This window comes from Procambarus clarkii, chromosome 14 (assembly GCF_040958095.1).
Source record: "Procambarus clarkii isolate CNS0578487 chromosome 14, FALCON_Pclarkii_2.0, whole genome shotgun sequence".
Lineage (NCBI taxonomy): Eukaryota > Metazoa > Arthropoda > Malacostraca > Decapoda > Cambaridae > Procambarus > Procambarus clarkii.
The window spans coordinates 28,948,240-28,968,642 of NC_091163.1; the positions used below are offsets into that span (position 1 = coordinate 28,948,240).

At 41.4% G+C, this 20,403-nt stretch overlaps 1 protein-coding gene across 1 annotated transcript in view; it reads left to right on the forward strand.

Moving 5' to 3' along the window:
• LOC138364770 (eukaryotic translation initiation factor 5B-like) overlaps window positions 1–20,403 on the forward strand; it is a 68,190-nt gene that overhangs the window by 20,194 nt on the left and 27,593 nt on the right. The window contains exon 3 of the mRNA XM_069324741.1: window positions 6,699–6,859. Coding sequence (XP_069180842.1) covers window positions 6,699–6,859 — 161 coding nt within the window. The remainder of the gene's footprint in view (window positions 1–6,698; window positions 6,860–20,403) is intronic.

A 20,403-nucleotide genomic window follows, 5' to 3' on the forward strand; every position in this document is an offset into this window, starting at 1 on the left:
ATTATGTCCGGTCGTGATGGTCAAGTGGATTAAGGCGTCTTGTACGTACCAGTTGCGTTGCTTCTGGGAGTATGGGTTCGAGTCACTTCTGGGGTGTGAGTTTTCAGTTGCATATTGTCCTGGGGACCATTCAGGCTTGTTCGCATTTGTGTTCCTCACGTGTGCCCCAAAGAATGAGGTGATTTGGTAAAATGCTATGCCCAAGATTACTATCCGAGTGCCGGCGGTGGGGTGGTTCAAATAGCTTAGGCTATCACCTCATTATGTCCGGTCGTGATGGTCAAGTGGATTAAGGCGTCTTGTACATACCAGTTGCGTTGCTTCTGGGAGTATGGGTTCGAGTCACTTCTGGGGTGTGAGTTTTCAGTTGCATATTGTCCTGGGGACCATTCAGGCTTGTTCGTATTTGTGTTCCTCACGTGTGCCCCAAAGAATGAGGTGATTTGGTAAAATGCTATGCCCAAGATTACTATCCGAGTGCCGGCGGTGGGGTGGTTCAAATAGCTTAGGCTATCACCTCATTATGTCCGGTCGTGATGGTCAAGTGGATTAAGGCGTCTTGTACATACCAGTTGCGTTGCTTCTGGGAGTATGGGTTCGAGTCACTTCTGGGGTGTGAGTTTTCAGTTGCATATTGTCCTGGGGACCATTCAGGCTTGTTCGCATTTGTGTTCCTCACGTGTGCCCCAAAGAATGAGGTGATTTGGTAAAATGCTATGCCCAAGATTACTATCCGAGTGCCGGCGGTGGGGTGGTTCAAATAGCTTAGGCTATCACCTCATTATGTCCGGTCGTGATGGTCAAGTGGATTAAGGCGTCTTGTACATACCAGTTGCGTTGCTTCTGGGAGTATGGGTTCGAGTCACTTCTGGGGTGTGAGTTTTCAGTTGCATATTGTCCTGGGGACCATTCAGGCTTGTTCGCATTTGTGTTCCTCACGTGTGCCCCAAAGAATGAGGTGATTTGGTAAAATGCTATGCCCAAGATTACTATCCGAGTGCCGGCGGTGGGGTGGTTCAAATAGCTTAGGCTATCACCTCATTATGTCCGGTCGTGATGGTCAAGTGGATTAAGGCGTCTTGTACATACCAGTTGCGTTGCTTCTGGGAGTATGGGTTCGAGTCACTTCTGGGGTGTGAGTTTTCAGTTGCATATTGTCCTGGGGACCATTCAGGCTTGTTCGCATATATATATATATATATATATATATATATATATATATATATATATATATATATATATATATATATATATATATATATATATATATATATATATATATTCTGTATTTATTATTTTCTGGTTTAGGGCTTCTATCCCTCTTAGCATCAGGGCTTAATTGAAATAGGAGTTCTCCAAAACTCATTTTCGTACTTTTAAGGTGAAGAAAAGAAGTGATTTAAAATAGTGTATTACACTTATTTGTATAATTTGCACAACGTTTCGAACCTCCATGGTTCATTCTCAAATGAACAGATCTTATGATGATGATGAAGATTAAGCCACCCAAAAGGTGGCACGGGCATGAATAGCCCGTAAGTGGTGGCCTTTTTAAGCCATTACCAGTATCAAGAGCTGATACTGGAGATCTGTGGAGGTGCGAATGCACCCTGCATGATGGGAGATGTCTCCCTTGTGAATGTGTTAAGATGAAGATGAAGCCACCCAATAGGTGGCACGGGCATGAATTGGTAAGTGGTGGCCCTTTTTGAGCCATCACCAGTATCAATAGATGATACTGGAGATCTGTGGAGGTGCGACTGCACCCAGCGTGACGGGAGATGTCTCCCTTGTTTTAAACAGATGAAGAAGATGAAGATGAAGCCACCCAAAAGGTGGCACGGGCATGAATAGCTCGTAAGTGGTGGCCCTTTCGAGCCATCACCAGTATCAAGAGCTGATACTGGAGATCTGTGGAGGTGCAAGTGCACTCTGCGTGACGGGAGGTGTCTCCCATGAATGTGTCCAAGATGACGATTAAACCATCCAAAAGGTGGCACGGGCATGAATAGCCCGTAAGTGGTGGCCCTTTTGAGCCATTACCAGTATCAAGAGCGTCTAACTGAAGATTGATGAAGATTAAGCCACCCAAGAGGTGGCACGGGCATGAATAGCCCGTAAGTGGTGGCCCTTTTGAGCCATTACCAGTATCAAAAGATGATACTGGAGATCTGTGGAGGCGCAACTGCACCCTGCGTGACGGGAGATGTCTCCCGGACCAAATGGTGGTCCAACAGATCTTACAATACTAGTTGATTTTATACCCGCACTGGGTCAGGTGATAATACAAAAAAGGTGAAAACATGGGGGGATACATAAGGGATAAATGTGAGGTGAAACATAGAGGTAACTGCAGAAGGCTTATTGGCCCATACGAGGCAGCTCCTATCTAAACATAAAGATTAATCCAGTGTAATTGGCCTATTATGTTGGACATTGTCTACTGTGTTGGCATCGATATGTTCTTGTCTTGTCCTTACTCTCATGGTGGGTAGAGTAAATAGTTCCGTGATTTGGGTGTTCATGGTAGGTCGCTCTATTCTTATGTGAATTGCCTCAAGAATTTGTAATCTTCTTGCATCTTGGGTTTTGTCTATTATGCAGGTATTCTTGTTCAACATTTCTCTTGTTAGAGTAATGTCATGGGCTTGTCTCATGTGATTCCTAGGGGCACCGGATTGAAGATGGCATGTCAAACGCCTCGTCAGCTTGGTCGACGTCATACCTATGTACTTACATTGAAGGTTACATCCTTCGTGGGGGCAAGTGTACATGTATACAACGCTTGACTGCTGTAGAGGGTTCTCCGTCGGCTTCGGGCTGTTTTTGATAAGGAGTTCGGAAGTCTTCTTGGTTTTGTAGAATATTATCAGGTTTATGTTTTGGTTAGGAGTAGTGCTTTTTACTCCTTTACGGATTATTTCTTTCATTATTCTTTCTTCTTTTATATATTCACTGTGCATGGTTGATTTGTAATATAATTTTATTGGAGGTGTTGTGGTTTCTGTTCTAGGTTCTGGATTATACCAACGGTCCAAGTGTCTTCTTATAGCAGCGTTTATTTCCGCGTTGCTATATCCGTTGTTCACCAATACCTGAGTTACTCTTTCAAACTCTCTACTCACGTTGCTCCATTCAGAGCAGTGGGTAAGCGCTCGACGAATATAAGCATTGAGAACACTGGCTTTGTATCTTTGGGGGCACTCACTTCTACCGTTCAGGCATAATCCTATGTTGGTGGGCTTGGTATATACGTTGGTGCTTAAAGAGGTTCCTGTTTTTGTTATTAGTACATCCAGGAATGGCAGACTGTTATTTTCACTATTTTCATGTGTAAATCGGGGTACTGACTCTCTCTCTAGGTGTCTTTTTAGGTCAATTAGTTCATCTGAGTCTTTTACTATTACGAATATGTCATCTACACACAGAGTTCTCCCATATTAACAGGAATTTGATGAAAGAACGTGAGTAGCCCCTCACTATGCTCTAGTGTCCCTTGGGAGGTGGTGATATTTGGGGGATTTAAATACTCCAAAATTACCATCTCTTTTAAGGGTCTGAGCTGTGTTGCAGTGGGTTAAAGGTGTACCAGTTATGCCAGTTGCTGTAAGGCTTCCGTGCTGGCTAGGGTTCGAATCTCCAGGTGGGAAAGTGTTCTAAGGTTGTATAACTTCTCTTGCGTGTTTAGGCAAGTTGGGCATTAAGCATAGACACAGAGTTCTCCCATATTAACAGGAATTTGATGAAAGAACGTGAGTAGCCCTTCACTATGCTCTAGTTGCCCTTGGGAGGTGGTGATCTTTGGGGGATTTAAATACTCCAAAATTACCATCTCTTTTAAGGGTCTGAGCTGTGGAGCAGTGGGTTAAAGGTGTACCAGTTATGCCAGTTGATGTAAGGCTTCTGTGCTGTCTAGGGTTCGAATCTCCTGGTGGAAAAGTGTTCTAAGGTTGTATAACTTCTCGTGCGTGTTTGGACAAGTTGTGCATTAAGCATAGACACAGAGTTTCTCCCATATTAACCCTTAAATGGCACATGGCTATATACCATTTGACGTACACAGGCGCATACCAAAAAAAAAAATTATTTTTTTTCTTCCTAACCTGTTAATTTGTGTTCACTGATCTTTGGAAAAATAAAAAAAAATCGTAAGTGGCATATATTGCCCGCTATAGGGTGGGGAATTCTGGCAAAAAACTGGAGCTGACTCAGCGTGCGTCCCAGGCCGTCTGTTGATCGCCAGCTGTCAGGCCGGAGATGCCACAAAGAGGTAATTACCTAATTATTTCAATGACTCTGATTGATTTTTCATAGTTTTTTTGCTGTAATATTATTCAATAGTGTGTAGTTTGATATATTTATATAATAAAATGAGTGAATCATCGCTGTACTCATAAATATGGTGTGCATATTGTTGATTCAATTATGTTCATCAATCAGTGAACAAATACTTTGTCGGTTATTACACTATATACACAGGGTATATATAAGTATCTGCATGTTTTGTTCACCATAACGAACTACTAGGTTCCTATTATGAGTCAAAAAAGTAACGAGGAGTGACCACCGTGTACCAGCCAGCCACTCACGCCCTCCCTCAAGTCACCTGACTCACCCACATTCTCGTCCCACAATACTGTTTTTGCTCCTATATACATACGTTATATCTAAGTATTTACATATTTTGTTCACTATAACTGTACATCTAAGCTTGTATGGTGAGTAAAGGCACAAAGACGTAGGACCTCACACAGTCAGCTGATGGCTGCCACCCTCAAGGCCAGACGCACTAATATTTCTCCTTCAACAATACTATTTGTGGTGTTATTACGCTATATACACACATTATATATAAATATCTACCTGTTTTATTCACCATACTTGTACAAGTAAACTAGTATGGTGCCCAAACTCCATCGTGGTAACCAGTAAACAACACCGTCGTCTGCACGGTGGCGCTGTGCAGACGACGCCACTTCCCTCGACAAAATGGCAGCTCCCAACCTACTCTTGCTGTTTATACCCTTTATACACACGTTATATATAAGTATCTACATTTGTGTTCACAATAGCGAACCACTAAGCTGGTATAGTGAGTGCAGTCAATAAAAGGTGGCCACACACAGTCAGAAGACATCGCCACTACCCTCCCTCCCACAGCATTACTCCTCCCTCCACGGCGCACAGGCTAAATATCACCACAATCCTGCTATTATCAGAACCCTGGTCAGTTTTATCATAGTCAGGGGTCTTCTGTAATAATATCATCGTTACATAATAGCATAAACAAGTATATTATGGCATTTTTAGGCGATGCTGTGGTCACAAGCTGAACAGCAGTGCTGTGAGCTCATGCTGCTTGCGTCAGGCTTGGTTGCTCACTCAATACTGAGGCCCTTCACACCCGGGAATTTGGCCCTCGATTTTTTTTATAAATGGCGTCTGTTTACAAGAGCCCTGATGAAGGTGTGGTGAACCCCGTGTATCCGCGGGCCATTTAAATCTTGCGTAGCACTCCAAAGCATCACATGATGCGATACGCAAGTCGGTCAAAGCATCATATGATGCGATGCGCAATTGAAGGGTTAACAGGAATTTGATGAAAGAACGTGAGTAGCCCCTCTCTATGCTCTAGTTGCCCTTGGGAGGTGGTGATCTTTGGGGGATTTAAATACTCCAAAATTACCATCTCATTTAAGGGTCTGAGCTGTGGTGCAGTGGGTTAAAGGCGTACCAGTTATGCCAGTTGCTGTAAGGCTTCTGTGCTGGCTAGGGTTGCACATTTTCTCCTGGTGGGAAAGTGTTCTAAGGTTGTATAACTTCTCTTGCGTGTTTAGGCAAGTTGTGCATTAAGCATAGACACAGAGTTCTCCCATATTAACAAGAATAGGGGAAGGGGAAGCTATGCTGGACTGTGAAGAGTCGACAGTGCCAGTGAGTGTGGAGGACGACGACGGAGGTACCTGTCTCCAGTACCCCATAGAATAGGAGGAGGAAGGCAGTACCTGTTGGATGTGAGCACGGCGAGGACGTGTTATCACGAAGGCGACGGAGGAACCTGTGTGTGTGTGTGGGAACTGTTCATCAGGAGACCAGAAGCCAGAACCAGGAACCTCAACATCCCTCAACAGAGGACGAGTCAGCTTCAGGGTTGGAGTGAAATATGGAAGATAATTGACCCTCCCTTACCCCTTTTTGAGCTAGGCTAGTTAGAGTATTTTCTTTGTTGTGAATATTTACACTCATCATTTTATTGTCTAAGTGACAGGACGTTAGGCTAGGAGCCAAAAACTCAGTTAGGCATTAGTTGATGTGGCGAGCATTAACGTGGTGATGTTAGTGATCCTGGAAGGGTAGTTGGTGTGCAAGGAGCCAGCAACATACTCTGAAATGCACAGCTGATCGCATCGCTGGAGGCGTGGTAAACTACGACGTTCTGACAGCTAGAGCCGTCAGTTGATCGTGCTGCCAGAGGCGCGAGGTGTGTGCCCGCGCCGGCGGAGTGGATCCAGTCACCTGACCGTGTTGCCAGAGACGTGTCATCGATAAATGCTGCCGCCAGCGGATGATTCCAACATAGACATTTCTTTATGCCACATATAAATGTATATATGTTTTTCTTCAGTAAACTTTTAAACTAACTGAGGAGTTTAAGTGAACCTCCATTCTCTAGGGCTATATTTATGTATATTTATTAGACCATTAGTGACACCGTGTACTGCACATGATATTGCATCCTTGATCAAGATAACCATTAAGACCACTGGTGTGTTGCTGGGACACGAGCATAAACACCCAGCTGGCGACCTGAGTAGACTAGATAAAGAAGAAGAAAGCGTTCGAGTGTCAGGACAGGCAGGTTTGAGTGAGTTATAAGAAGCTTGAACCTCCCCACTCGCTAGGGGTGTATAAGGCCAGCCCTTAGTTGACTGGGGGAGCCCAAGGGCGAGCAGTGGCGCCCGGTACTGAGGGGCTAAGACCCGTGGGACGACCCCAACCACAGGGAGGAAGGGGGTGAGCCCTGACTAAATATATATATATATATATATATATATATATATATATATATATATATATATATATATAATGTCGTACCTAGTAGCCAGAATGCACTTCTCGGCCTACTATGCAAGGCCCGATTTGCCTAATAAGCCAAGTTTTCCTGAATTAATATATTTTCTCAATTTTTTTTCTTATGAAATGATAAAGCTACCCATTTCATTGTGTATGATGTAAATTTATTTTTATTTGAGTTAAAATTAACGTAGATATATGACCGAACCTAACCAACCCTACCTAACCCAGCCTAACCTATTTTTATAGGTTAGGTTTGGTTAGGTAGCCGAAAAAGTTAGGTTTGGTTAGGTTAGGTAGGTTAGGTAGGCCAAAGACAATTAATTCATGATAACTTGGCCTATTAGGCAAATTGGGCCTTGCATAGTAGGCTGAGAAGTGCGTTCTTGCTACTGGGTACGACATATATATATATATATATATATATATATATGTCGTACCTTGTAGCCAGAACTCACTTTTTGGCCTACTATTCAAGGCCCGATTTGCCTAATAAGCCAAGTTTTCCTGAATTAATATATTTTTTCTAATTTTTTTCTTATGAAATGATAAAGCTACCCATTTCATTATGTATGAGGTCAATTTTTTTTTATTGGAGTTAAAATTAACGTAGATATATGACCGAACCTAACCAACCCTACCTAACCTAACCTAACCTATCTTTATAGGTTAGGTTTGGTTAGGTAGCCGAAAAAGTTAGGTTAGGTTAGGTTAGGTAGGTTAGGTAGTCGAAAAACAATTAATTCATGAAAACTTGGCTTATTAGGCAAATCGGGCCTTGAATAGTAGGCCAAAAAGTGAGTTCTGGCTACTAGGTACGACATATGTCTATATATATATATATATATATATATATATATATATATATATATATATATATATATATATATATATATATGTCGTACCTAATAGCCAGAACGCACTTCTCAGCCTACTATTCAAGGCCCGATTTGCCTAATAAGCCAAGTTTTCATGAATTAATGTTTTTTCGTCTACCTAACCTACCTAACCTAACCTAACCTAGCTTTTTTTGGCTACCAAACCTAACCTTACCTATAAATATAGGTTAGGTTAGGTTAGGTAGGGTTGGTTAGGTTCGGTCATATATCTACGTTCATTTTAACTCCAATAAAAAAAAATTGACCTCATACATAGAGAAAAGGGTTGCTTTATCATTTCATAAGAAAAAAATTATAGTAAATATATTAATTCAGGAAAACTTGGCTTATTAGGCAAATCGGGCCTTGAATAGTAGGCTGAGAAGTGAGTTCTGGCTACTAGGTACGACATATATATATATATATATATATATATATATATATATATATATATATATATATATATATATATATATATATATATATGTTGTACCTAATAGACAGAACTCACTTCTATGCCTACTATTCAAGGCCCGATTTGCCTAATAAGCCAAGTTTTCATGAATTAATTGTTTTTCGACTACCTAACCTACCTAACCTAACCTAACCTAACTTTTTCGGCTACCTAACCTAACCTAACCTATAAAGATAGGTTAGGTTAGGTTAGGTAGGGTTGGTTAGGTTCGGTCATATATCTACGTTATTTTTAACTCCAATAAAAAAAATTGACCTCATACATAATGAAATGGGAAGCTTTATCATTTCATAAGAAAAAAATTAGAGAAAATATATTTATTCATGAAAACTTGGCTTATTAGGCAAATCAGGCCTTGCATAGTAGGCTGAGAAGTGCGTTCTGGCTACTAGGTACGACATATATATATATTATTTTCTGGTTTAGGGCTTCTATCCCTCTAACTATTTTCTTAGCATCAGGGCTTAATTGGAATAGGAGTTCTCCAAAACTCATTTTCGTACTTTTAAGGTGAAGATTCTTCACCTTAAAAGTATATATATATATATATATATATATATATATATATATATATATATATATATATATATATATATATATATATATATATATATATATATATATATATTGTGACGGGAAAGTGTAAGAGTGTAGATGTTCGGCAGTCCTCCAATGGCAGGTGTCAATGCCTAGTCACACTTAAAAAAAAAAGACAGACTGCTTGCCTGTTTGTCTGTGGTAAATTAAGGGAAGACACGGAAAACACATAGTATGAACAATGAAACTTTAATTAATATAGAAAACAAATTATAAACAAAGACAATCCCTTGGCTATGAACAATGCAAACAAACAAGTCAAAAACATATAACATAAATGAATAATAGGGATGAAGTTACTCTACAATAATATAAATACACAGTGAAAAATAATCAGCTGCTGAGAATATGGCGCTAGCTGAGAAACATCCACCTGATATACAGCGTTAATCAGTTGTTCACTGCTTGAGAGCACAAGGATATTCTGACTTCAATGGCTGGTTCAAGCCCAGACATCGACTCAGGTAAAGGGCGCTGAGGTGCAGAAGTGCAGGTGTGCAGTCGGCGAGTCATCAATCAGGAGCAGGCAGGCTGGAAAGGGTAGTTGGCTGGTTGATGACGAGCCGGCGTGGAGGGAGTGTGGAGTAGGGGGTGAATCTTGGGTACGTTTGCCTCCTGGTCAAAACGTTTTGTGCTACTAGTAGACGTATCTTGAAGGTAGCATTTTATTGTTGTATAATATACGTATCTTGATGTAGAGAAGAGCAGGCTCAATCTCTCTTGAAAGATATTATCATCACAACTCTCCCCCGAAGCCTGCGCTTACGGGTGAAGTTACGTATTCAGGTGGTAGTGTGGTAGGTGGAGCTGTCTCTACCTCATAGACTCTGGAGAGGGCGTCTGTTATGATGTTGTCAGAACCTTTGATGTAGAAGATCTCCAGGTTGAAATTCTGCAAATATAAAGCCTATCGTAGAAATCGTTGATTGGTGAATTGGGCTTGCTGCAAAAAGCGTAGGGGATTGTGGTCCGAGTAGATGATGGTAGACCGAGCACCTTGCAGGTATGATTCAAAGTGCTGCAAGTTCAGGACGATGGAGAGTAGCTCCTTTTCGATAGTGCTGTAATTCTTCTGGTGTGGTTTTAACTTGTAGCTGTAGAAGCTAACAGGTAGAACATCCTCGCCTCGTTGTTGCATCAGGACATCCCCGATGCCAGTACCACTTTCGTCGACATGGAGGATGAAAGGCTTCACAATATCTGGCGAGGCGAGAATAGGAATAGAACAGAGCAGGAATTTAAGTTGTTCAAAAGCAATGGTTTGCTGAATGGTCCAATGATACCGTTGCTTGGGGCTAGTTAAAGTGATCAATGGTGTTGCTACCGTACTAAAATTCTTCACAAACCTACGGTAGTAGGAGGCAAGACCAAGGAAGCGCAGGAGCTGCTTCCTGGTGGTAGTAATGCTGGATGGCTTGGGTATGTATGTTTAACGGAGCTATGCTGCCACTCCCGATCTCATGACCAAGATAACGCACTTTACCTTTGGCAAAGGAGGACTTGCCCAAGTTGATGGTGAGGCCGGCTGTCAGGAGCTTGGCAAACAATCGTTGCAGCTGGAGCAGATGTTCGCTCCAGGTGTTTGTTGCCACAACGATGTCATCCAAGTAGGCGTAAGTGTTATCTATGCCCTGGATGACGCGGTTGACAGCTCGCTGGAAGGTGTCCAGGGCATTACATAGTCCAAATGGAAGGCGTTCATATCTGTAAAGGCCAAAGGGAGTGGTAAAGGCAGATATTTCTTTAGCTCGCTCTGTCAAACATACTTGGTAGTATCCCTTGAGTAAGTCTAGCTTTGATAGATACCGAGCATTACCAATGGCGTCAAGGATGTCATCTATTCTAGGTAATGGATACACATCCTTGATGTGTATCCATTACAAGATTCAATTTCCGGTAATCGGTACACAGCCTCACTTTACCTTGCGGTTTCGGCACCAAGATGCAGGGTGAGGCCCAAAGGGACTCATAAGGGGAGGCCAGCCCATGATCCAGGAGGTACTATACCTCAGCGCATGACTTCCTTTTTGCTCGGGTTGATTCTGTAGAAAGGTTGACGAATCGACCGGGTGTCAGGGAGTAGCTGCATGTCGTGCTGATCCACATTACACTCTTGTGGATCATCGCTGAACAACTTCTGATGTTCCTTGAAGATTCTGATGAGAGGAGCACTATTACTGTCCTGCAAATAGGTATGAAGTTCATTAAGGATTTCCGAGTTGGAAGGCACTGACTCAGTGTTAGTGCTTTCGGGAGGAGAAGCAGGGAAGGTCTCACTGTGGAGGTATGGACCTTTAAATGTAGATAATGATACCAATACAGTGGGGGGAGTACCTTGATACTGCTTCAGGAGGTTGACGTGGCACAACTGGGTCTTCCGCCGCCTATCTGGAGTCTCAAGAACGTAGTTATGGTTGTTTCTGCACTCCTTGATGCGGTAAGGCCCTGAAAACTTGTTTTGCAATGGAGAACCTGGGATAGGAAAATATGCCAACACGAAGTCTCCTGGTTTAAATTTCCTTTGTTTGCTGCGTTGATCAAAATGAGTCTTCATCCTCTCCTGAGCTTTCAATAGATTGTCATTAGCAAATTTACGTACTCTCTCTAGAATGTGTTTCAAGTTTTGAAGAAACTGGGGCACATTCTGAGGGTTACTGAAGGTGGCATTACGTAGAGTCTTCGAAAGCTTTGAGAGGAGTACAGCACTTACGTCCGTAGAGCATCTTATAAGGAGATACTCCTAGAGACTCATTGGGAAGACTTCTGAAAATGCACATAATGAGGTCAAGTTGTTTATCCCAGACCTTCAAAGTTTCATTGCAAAATTTCTTTAGGAGTGCTTTAATAGTCTGATAACTACGTTCAAGAGAACCCTGTGAAGCAGGATGATAGGGGCTGGACAGTACCTGTGTGATGTTGAACTCTTCCAGTGTCTTCTTGAAGAGATCACTGGTGAAGTTGGTGCCACAGTCACTTTTAACCTCTCTTGGAAATCCATACTGGGTGAAGATCTTCAATAGCTGTTTCACCACAGTAGCAGCCGTAATGTTCTTTACTGGAACTGCTATGGGAAATCTGGTGGTAGGACACAGGATAGTTAGTATATAGGCGTTGCCAGAACTGGTCCAGGGTAAAGGACCAACACAATCTATGATGAGCCTGTGGAAAGGTTCCGCAGGCACCTGGATAGGAGTCAATGGGGCCTGGGGAATAGAGATGTTAGGTTTACCTGCCATCTGACATGTATGACACTGTTGCACGTAACTTTTGACGTCTTTAACCATACCTGGCCAGTAGTAGTCTTGTCTGATTCCGTGGTAGGTTTTGTTAAAACCATAGTGAGAAAGAGCTCCGCAGGCCAGGTGTAGAATATTGGGCCGTAGGCTGGTGGGAACCACTAGTTGTTCGACATTTGCCCACTCGTCGTCCTCCTTCAGCTTACTGGGTATGTACCAGCCTTAGAGCAACTGATTCTCTAGGAAGAACCCAGGGATACTGTTAGGTTGAGTCTCAGCCTGGAAGAATAATGGTGTTAATGATAGATCTTCCCTCTGTAACTTACGGAACTCCAAACTAGTAAGATTCGGTGGTAGATTCTGAGGGTCTTGAGGGACAGCGGTAGCAGTAGAGTCAGCTGGTTGCGGGCGTGCAGCTTGTGCACGGGTGGTCACCAAGACCGGAGGAGAAACTTCATCACTTTCTTGGACCTCTGCTGAAACATACTTAAAGATGGGATTGTCCACTACAGAGTTACACACCTGGGGTTTGTCCATGATGATCAGGTTGGACGGTTACAGACCTTCTGCCAAGTCATTGCCCAGGAGAAGTTGCACTCCAGGCATGGGAAAAGGCTTTTCCCTGATGGCGACTTGGACTTCACCGGTCACAAAAGGACAATCCAGGTGGACTCTGGCGAGTGGATACGGAGTGGTAGCAGTGAGGTCAGTGATAAGGACGGTTTCCTCGGTGTAGGTGATGTTAGGCACAGCTGATTTCAATATTATGGACTGAAGAGCCGCTGTGTCCCTCAAGATCTTCAATTTGAAACGTCCCTCCGAATCTGTACTGTTGGCAGAGACAGTTCCAGGATACAGGTGTTTGCTGAAGAGAGAAAGATCATTAACAGGAACACCAACATTCATCACAGGCTTACCGGACTTAGGAGGAGTCGGTTTGGGTTTAGTTGTTTCATTGCCTTTGTAATGAGCCTTCTCACATTTATCTATGGTATGTCCATAGAGTTTGCAATACTTACAATACAAGTGAGAGCTTGCTTGATCGGTACTCACTTTATCGTAACTGTACCAACACTTCTTACTGGGAGGTGGTGATAGCCGGTGGATGAGGCTGTAGGTGTCAGCTGACTTCGCACATTTGATGTAGTCGGTTTTTTTTTAATCTGCTAAATATAAACGGACGGAAAGGGGAACACGTCTCAAGAATTCCTCAACTAGCATCAGGTTGACGTGTTCTGAAAATTCAGAGACATGTGCTGCTTCCAGCCGTTTTATGAAATATCTTTTCTATGTATTGGCAAATTCTAGAAAGGTGGTGGTACTTGCCTTTAGATAGTCAAGGAATTTTCGTCTGTAGCTTTCGGTGGAGAGAAGGTAGGCATCCAACACTGCTTGCTTCAGGGTCTGGTAGTCATTCTCAGACGCTAAGGTACTGAGAGTAACCGCAGCTCTACCTGTAAGATGCACTCTGAGAAGGGTAGACCATTGATCTGCAGGCCAGCTAAGTTTATTAGCTAGTGTCTCAAAAGTGGTGAAAAAGACACCAATCTCTGTCTCAACGAATGGTGGCATTAACTTACTTGCATGGGAGACATTGAAACTTACGAGAAGATTAGCAGTAGCTTGTTGGCGCTGAGTGTGGTGTGCAATTTCCAACGCGAGTTCTTGTTGTCGCCATGCTATAGCCATATCGGCTTGCTTCTTGTCATCCTCGCGTTGTATCTCCAGGTGACGTTGTTTTACTTCAAGCTGTACTCGCTCACGCTCATGGAGTAGTGCAGTCTCACGTTCCTGTTCTTCTTTCCTGATTGCAGTCTCTCTTTCCCTTATTTGTAGAGCTTCTTTTTGTTGTTCCCGCACGAGCTTTGCAAGTTCGAGCTTGAGTTTCATAGTTGCCAGATCATGTCTATCTGCAATAGAATTATTTTCGTGAGTTTCAGAGTCAATCTTCCCTTCGTCTAAGAGGTGATCCTTTATTAAATTGTGCAATTCATTTTTATTGGCTCCATGGGAACATCTAGTTGATACTCGTGTGCAAGAGTTTGTAATTCGGTCCTCTTGGCACGACTTAAGGTCCCTATTTCACCTGCTGGATCATTAAGAAAAAGCTTGGAGACGAAACATGGTGAAAAATAGCAAATATATATACAACGAATACTTGTGATATGGTAAGTGTCAGTAACAGGATAACGTGGCAACTGGTAACTATCCTGTGGAATTTAATATTTAACAATTAAAGTTAATTTTAGTATGGTAAATGATTAGTCAATCAAAATCGCAGGAAATCTTGTACCCGGTACTCAGTGTAAGAGAATAAGGGCAAGAAAATTCTACTAAATAAATGAAACAGAGTTTCTAAAATAAATGAAACATTTAATTGCTCCAAAGGGAATAAGGTAGTCCAAGAATGTAGGCATACCTTGCCGAGTCTCTATAGGACAGAAGCAAGGGTTTTCCCACTACATGAAATATGATACTTACATAATTAGGGAACTTTGTGCTCTGAAAAAAAGAAAGCTAATTCCCTACCTAAGTAAATATCATCATCTCTGACCGACGTGTAGGGGTGCGAGTGTCAACTGGTGACGAGAACTGCTGCTGAAGTCCCAACTCTGCAACGTAGTCCGTGCTAGAGTAACTATGGCCCTCTGTATCCTCCTTCTGGCGGATTGCAGAAGATAGAGTGCTTTGACCCGAAGACAAACCAAAGTACTAGGGTACCCAAAATGATGATCTGTCTGAGATTGAGAAATATCCGAGGGACAAAATGTGGAAAACACGAGTAATAACACGGAGGGAGGGATGACCAATTAAGAGAATGACTGATGCCTACAGTCACCACGTAATCCAAAGTTATCCAACACTCACAATATGCTACTCTCGGAATGCACATTACACACAGCACCATATAATTATTGAAAGTAATGAAAATTTTGAAAAGCAACTGTATCAAAGCCAAGTACGCTTACCACAAATTGATGTTCTGGCACTAGTACCTGAGTGAAGCTCCTAGGACAGGCCCCATTAAATGTGACGGGAAAGTGTAAGAGTGTAGATGTTCGGCAGTCCTCTAATGGCAGGTGTCAATGCCTAGTCACACTTAAAAAAAAAAGATAGACTGCTTGCCTGTTTGTCTGTGGTAAAGTAAGGGAAGACACGCAAAACACATAGTATGAACAATGAAACTTTAATTAATATAGAAAACAAATTATAAACAAAGACAATCCCTTGGCTATGAACAATGCAAACAAACAAGTCAAAAACATATAACATAAATGAATAATAGGGATGAAGTTACTCTACAATAATATAAATACACAGTGAAAAATAATCAGGTGCTGAGAATATGGCGCTAGCTGAGAAACATCCACCTGATATACAGCGTTAATCAGTTAGTTGTTCACTGCTTGAGAGCACAAGGATATTCTGACTTCAATGGCTGGTTCAAGCCCAGACATCGACTCAGGTAAAGGGCGCTGAGGTGCAGAAGTGCAGGTGTGCAGTCGGCGAGTCATCAATCAGGAGCAGGCAGGCTGGGAAGGGTAGTTGGCTGGTTGATGACGAGCCAGCGTGGAGGGAGTGTGGAGTAGGGGGTGAGTCTTGGGTACGTTTGCCTCCGGGTCAAAACGTTTTGTGCTACTAGTAGACGTATCTTGAAGGTAGCATCTTATTGTGTTATAATATACGTAACTTGATAGAGAGAAGAGCAGGCTCAATCTCTCTTGAAAGAGATTATCGTCATAATATATATATATATATATATATATATATATATATATATATATATATATATATATATATATATATATATATATATATATATATATATATATATATATATATTATTAAATATGACCGAAAAAGTAAGATTAATAATTCTAACACGAATTTTCTCAATCTTTCGTACAGGGCTCCATTAAGGAACATATAATCTCTTCCCACAACCAAACCATCGCCAGAGAAATCCTAGTAAACAACACAGAAATCATCGATAGATACAGCGATAGCAGGCGGCTTGACGTTTGCGAGGCACTACACATCAAGAAATCAGCACCAGCAATCAACAGCCAATTATTGCACAACTATATTCTACCCACCTCAAGACTCCGCTCCAATATAGAAGCATCAAGAAATATGGACCAATAGGCTTTCTACAATCACTTCTATTCAATATCCATTGTTTCGTGTTCTGTCTTGTGTTGACGAAATTAATACCCTATTAATACTCTTGTTCTGTCTTGTGTTGATGAAATTAATACCCTATTAATACCACACTTTGTTCTGTCTTGTGTTAATGCCACATCACCCCTTCCACCTCACTCAAATGTAGATATAAAATCGGAGATACGTAAGTTCTATTCAGTTGTGTATTTGTGAACTAAAGTCTTTGAAAATGTAATAAGTTTTACGAAACGCGCCCGTGTCGTGTCACACTAGAAATAAAAATGAATTTTGGAGAATTGATTTTTGATTTACCTCCAACAGTGAAGCGTAATGTACGAAAGATTGAGAAAATTCGTGTTAGAATTATTAATCTTACTTTTTCGGTCATATTTAATAATATATGTCTACAGGAAAGACTGCTACCAAAATATACTAATATATATATATATATATATATATATATATATATATATAACTGAAAACTCACACCCCAGAAGTGACTCGAACCCATACTCCCAGAAGCAACGCAACTGGTATGTACAAGACGCCTTAATCCACTTGACCATCACGACCGGACATAATGAGGTGATAGCCTAAGCTTTTTGAACCACCCCACCACCGGCACTCGGATAGTAATCTTGGGCATAGCATTTTACCAAATCACCTCATTCTTTGGGGCATTCGTGAGGAACACAAATGCGAACAAGCCTGAATGGTCCCCAGGACAATATGCAACTGAAAACTCACACCCCACAAGTGACTCGAACCCATACTCCCAGAAGCAACGCAACTGGTATGTACAAGACGCCTTAATCCACTTGACCATCACGACCGGACATAATGAGGTGTTAGCCTAAGCTATTTGAACCACCCCACCGCCGGCACTCGGATAGTAATCTTGGGCATAGCATTTTACCAAATCACCTCATTCTTTGGGGCACACGTGAGGAACACAAATGCGAACAAGCCTGAATGGTCCCCATGACAATATGCAACTGAAAACTCACACCCCAGAAGTGACTCGAACCCATACTCCCAGAAGCAACGCAACTGGTATGTACAAGACGCCTTAATCCACTTGACCATCACGACCGGACATAATGAGGTGATTGCCTAAGCTATTTGAATCACCCCACCGCCGGCACTCGGATAGTAATCTTGGGCATAGCATTTTACCAAATCACCTCATTCTTTGGGACACACGTGAGGAACACATATGCGAACAAGCCTGAATGGTCCCCTGGACAATATGCAACTGAAAACTCACACCCCAGAAGTGACTCGAACCCATACTCCCAGAAGCAACGCAACTGGTATGTACAAGACGCCTTAATCCACTTGACCATCACGACTGGACATAATGAGGTGAACCATAGTTTTGGGAGGGACGCGAGTCTTATTTTCCTCGGCGTCACCCCTTTTATATGAAAGGAACCGTCGGAAATGCATCCGAGGTGCCGTGTGGTTTGTTGCCTCCTCGTTGGTGGAGAGAGGCGACGCCACAGTGTTTTTGTTCAAATAGCTTAGGCTATTTGTTTTGGTTCAAATAGCTTAGGCTATCACCTCATTATGTCCGGTCGTGATGGTCAAGTGGATTAAGGCGTCTTGTACATACCAGTTGCGTTGCTTCTGGGAGTATGGGTTCGAGTCACTTCTGGGGTGTGAGTTTTCAGTTGCATATTGTCCTGGGGACCATTCAGGCTTGTTCGCATTTGTGTTCCTCACGTGTGCCCCAAAGAATGAGGTGATTTGGTAAAATGCTATGCCCAAGATTACTATCCGAGTGCCAGCGGTGGGGTGGTTAAATAGCTTAGGCTATCACCTCATTATGTCCGGTCGTGATGGTCCAGTGGATTAAGGCGTCTTGTACATACCAGTTGCGTTGCTTCTGGGAGTATGGGTTCGAGTCACTTCTGGGGAGTGAGTTTTCAGTTGCATATTGTCCTGGGGACCATTCAGGCTTGTTCGCATTTGTGTTCCTCACGTGTGCCCCAAAGAATGAGGTGATTTGATAAAATGCTATGCCCAAGATTACTATCCGAGTGCCGGCGGTGGGGTGGTTCAAATAGCTTAGGCTATCACCTCATTATGTCCGGTCGTGATGGTCAAGTGGATTAAGGCGTCTTGTACATACCAGTTGCGTTCCTTCTGGGAGTATGGGTTCGAGTCAGTTCTGGGGTGTGAGTTTTCAGTTGCATATTGTCCTGAGGACCATTCAGGCTTGTTCGCATATATATATATTTGGAAAAAAAAATTACTCGGCCCATTCGGCAAATCGGGCCTTGCATAGTAGGCCAAGAAGTGCATTCTGGCTACTAGGTACGATATATATATATATATATATATATATATATATATATATATATATATATATATATATATATATATATATATATATATATATATATATATATATATATATATGTCGTACCTAGTAGCCAGAACTCACTTTTCAGCCTACTATGCAAGGCCCGATTTGCCTAATAAGCCAAGTTTTCATGAATTAATGTTTTTTCGTCTACCTAACCTACCTAACCTAACCTAACCTAGCTTCTTTTGGCTACCTAACCTAACCTTACCTATATATATAGGTTAGGTTAGGTTAGGTAGGGTTGGTTAGGTTCGGTCATATATCTACGTTAATTTTAACTCCAATAAAAAAAAATTGACCTCATACATAGTGAAAAGGGTAGCTTTATCATTTCATAAGAAAAAAATTATAGTAAATATATTAATTCAGGAAAACTTGGCTTATTAGGCAAATCGGGCCTTGAATAGTAGGCTGAGAAGTGAGTTCTGGCTACTTGGTACGACATATATATATATATATATATATATATATATATATATATATATATATATATATATATATATATATATATATATATATATATATATATGTCGTACCTAATAGCCAGAACGCACTTTTCAGCCTACTATGCAAGGCCCGATTTGCCTAATAAGCCAAGTTTTCATGAATTAATATATTTTCTCTGTTTTTTTTTCTTATGAAATGATAAAGCTACCCATTTCATTATGTATGAGGTCAATTTTCTTTTATTGAAGTTAAAATTAGCGTAGATATATGACCGAACCTAACCAACCCTACCTAACCTAACCTAACCTATCTTTATAGGTTAGGTTAGGTTAGGTAGAAGAAAAAGTTAGGTTATGTTAGGTTATGTAGGTTAGGTAGTCGAAAATACATTAATTCATGAAAACTTGGCTTATTAGGCAAATCGGGCCTTGAGTAGTAGGCTGAATATATATATATATATATATATATATATATATATACATATATATATATATATGTATATATATATATATATGTCGTACCTAGTAGCCAGAACTCACTTCTCAGCCTACTATGCATGGCCCGATTTGCCTAATAAGCCAAGTTTTCCTGAATTAATATATTTTCTCTAAATTTTTTCTTATGAATTGATAAAGCTACCCATTTCATTATGTATGAATTCAATTTTTTTTCATTGGAGTTAAAATTAACGTAGATATATGACCGAACCTAACCAACCCTACCTAACCTAACCTAACCTATCTCTATAAGTTAGGATGGGTTATGTAGCCGAAAAAGTTAGGTTAGGTTAGGTTAGGTAGGTTCGGTAGCCGAAAAACAATTAATTCATGAAAACTTGGCTTATTAGGCAAATCAGGCCTTGCATAGTAGGCTGAGAAGTGAGTTCTGGCTACTAGGTACGACATATATATATATATATATATATATGTATATATATATATATATATATATATATATATATATATATATATATATATAGTGCCTCGCAAACGTCAAGCCGCCTGCTATCGCTGTATCTATCGATGATTTCTGTGTTGTTTACTAGGATTTCTCTGGCGATGGTTTGGTTGTGGGAAGAGATTATATGTTCCCTAATGGAGCCCTGTTGCTTATGCATCGTTAAACGCCTAGAAAGAGATGTTGTTGTCTTGCCTATATACT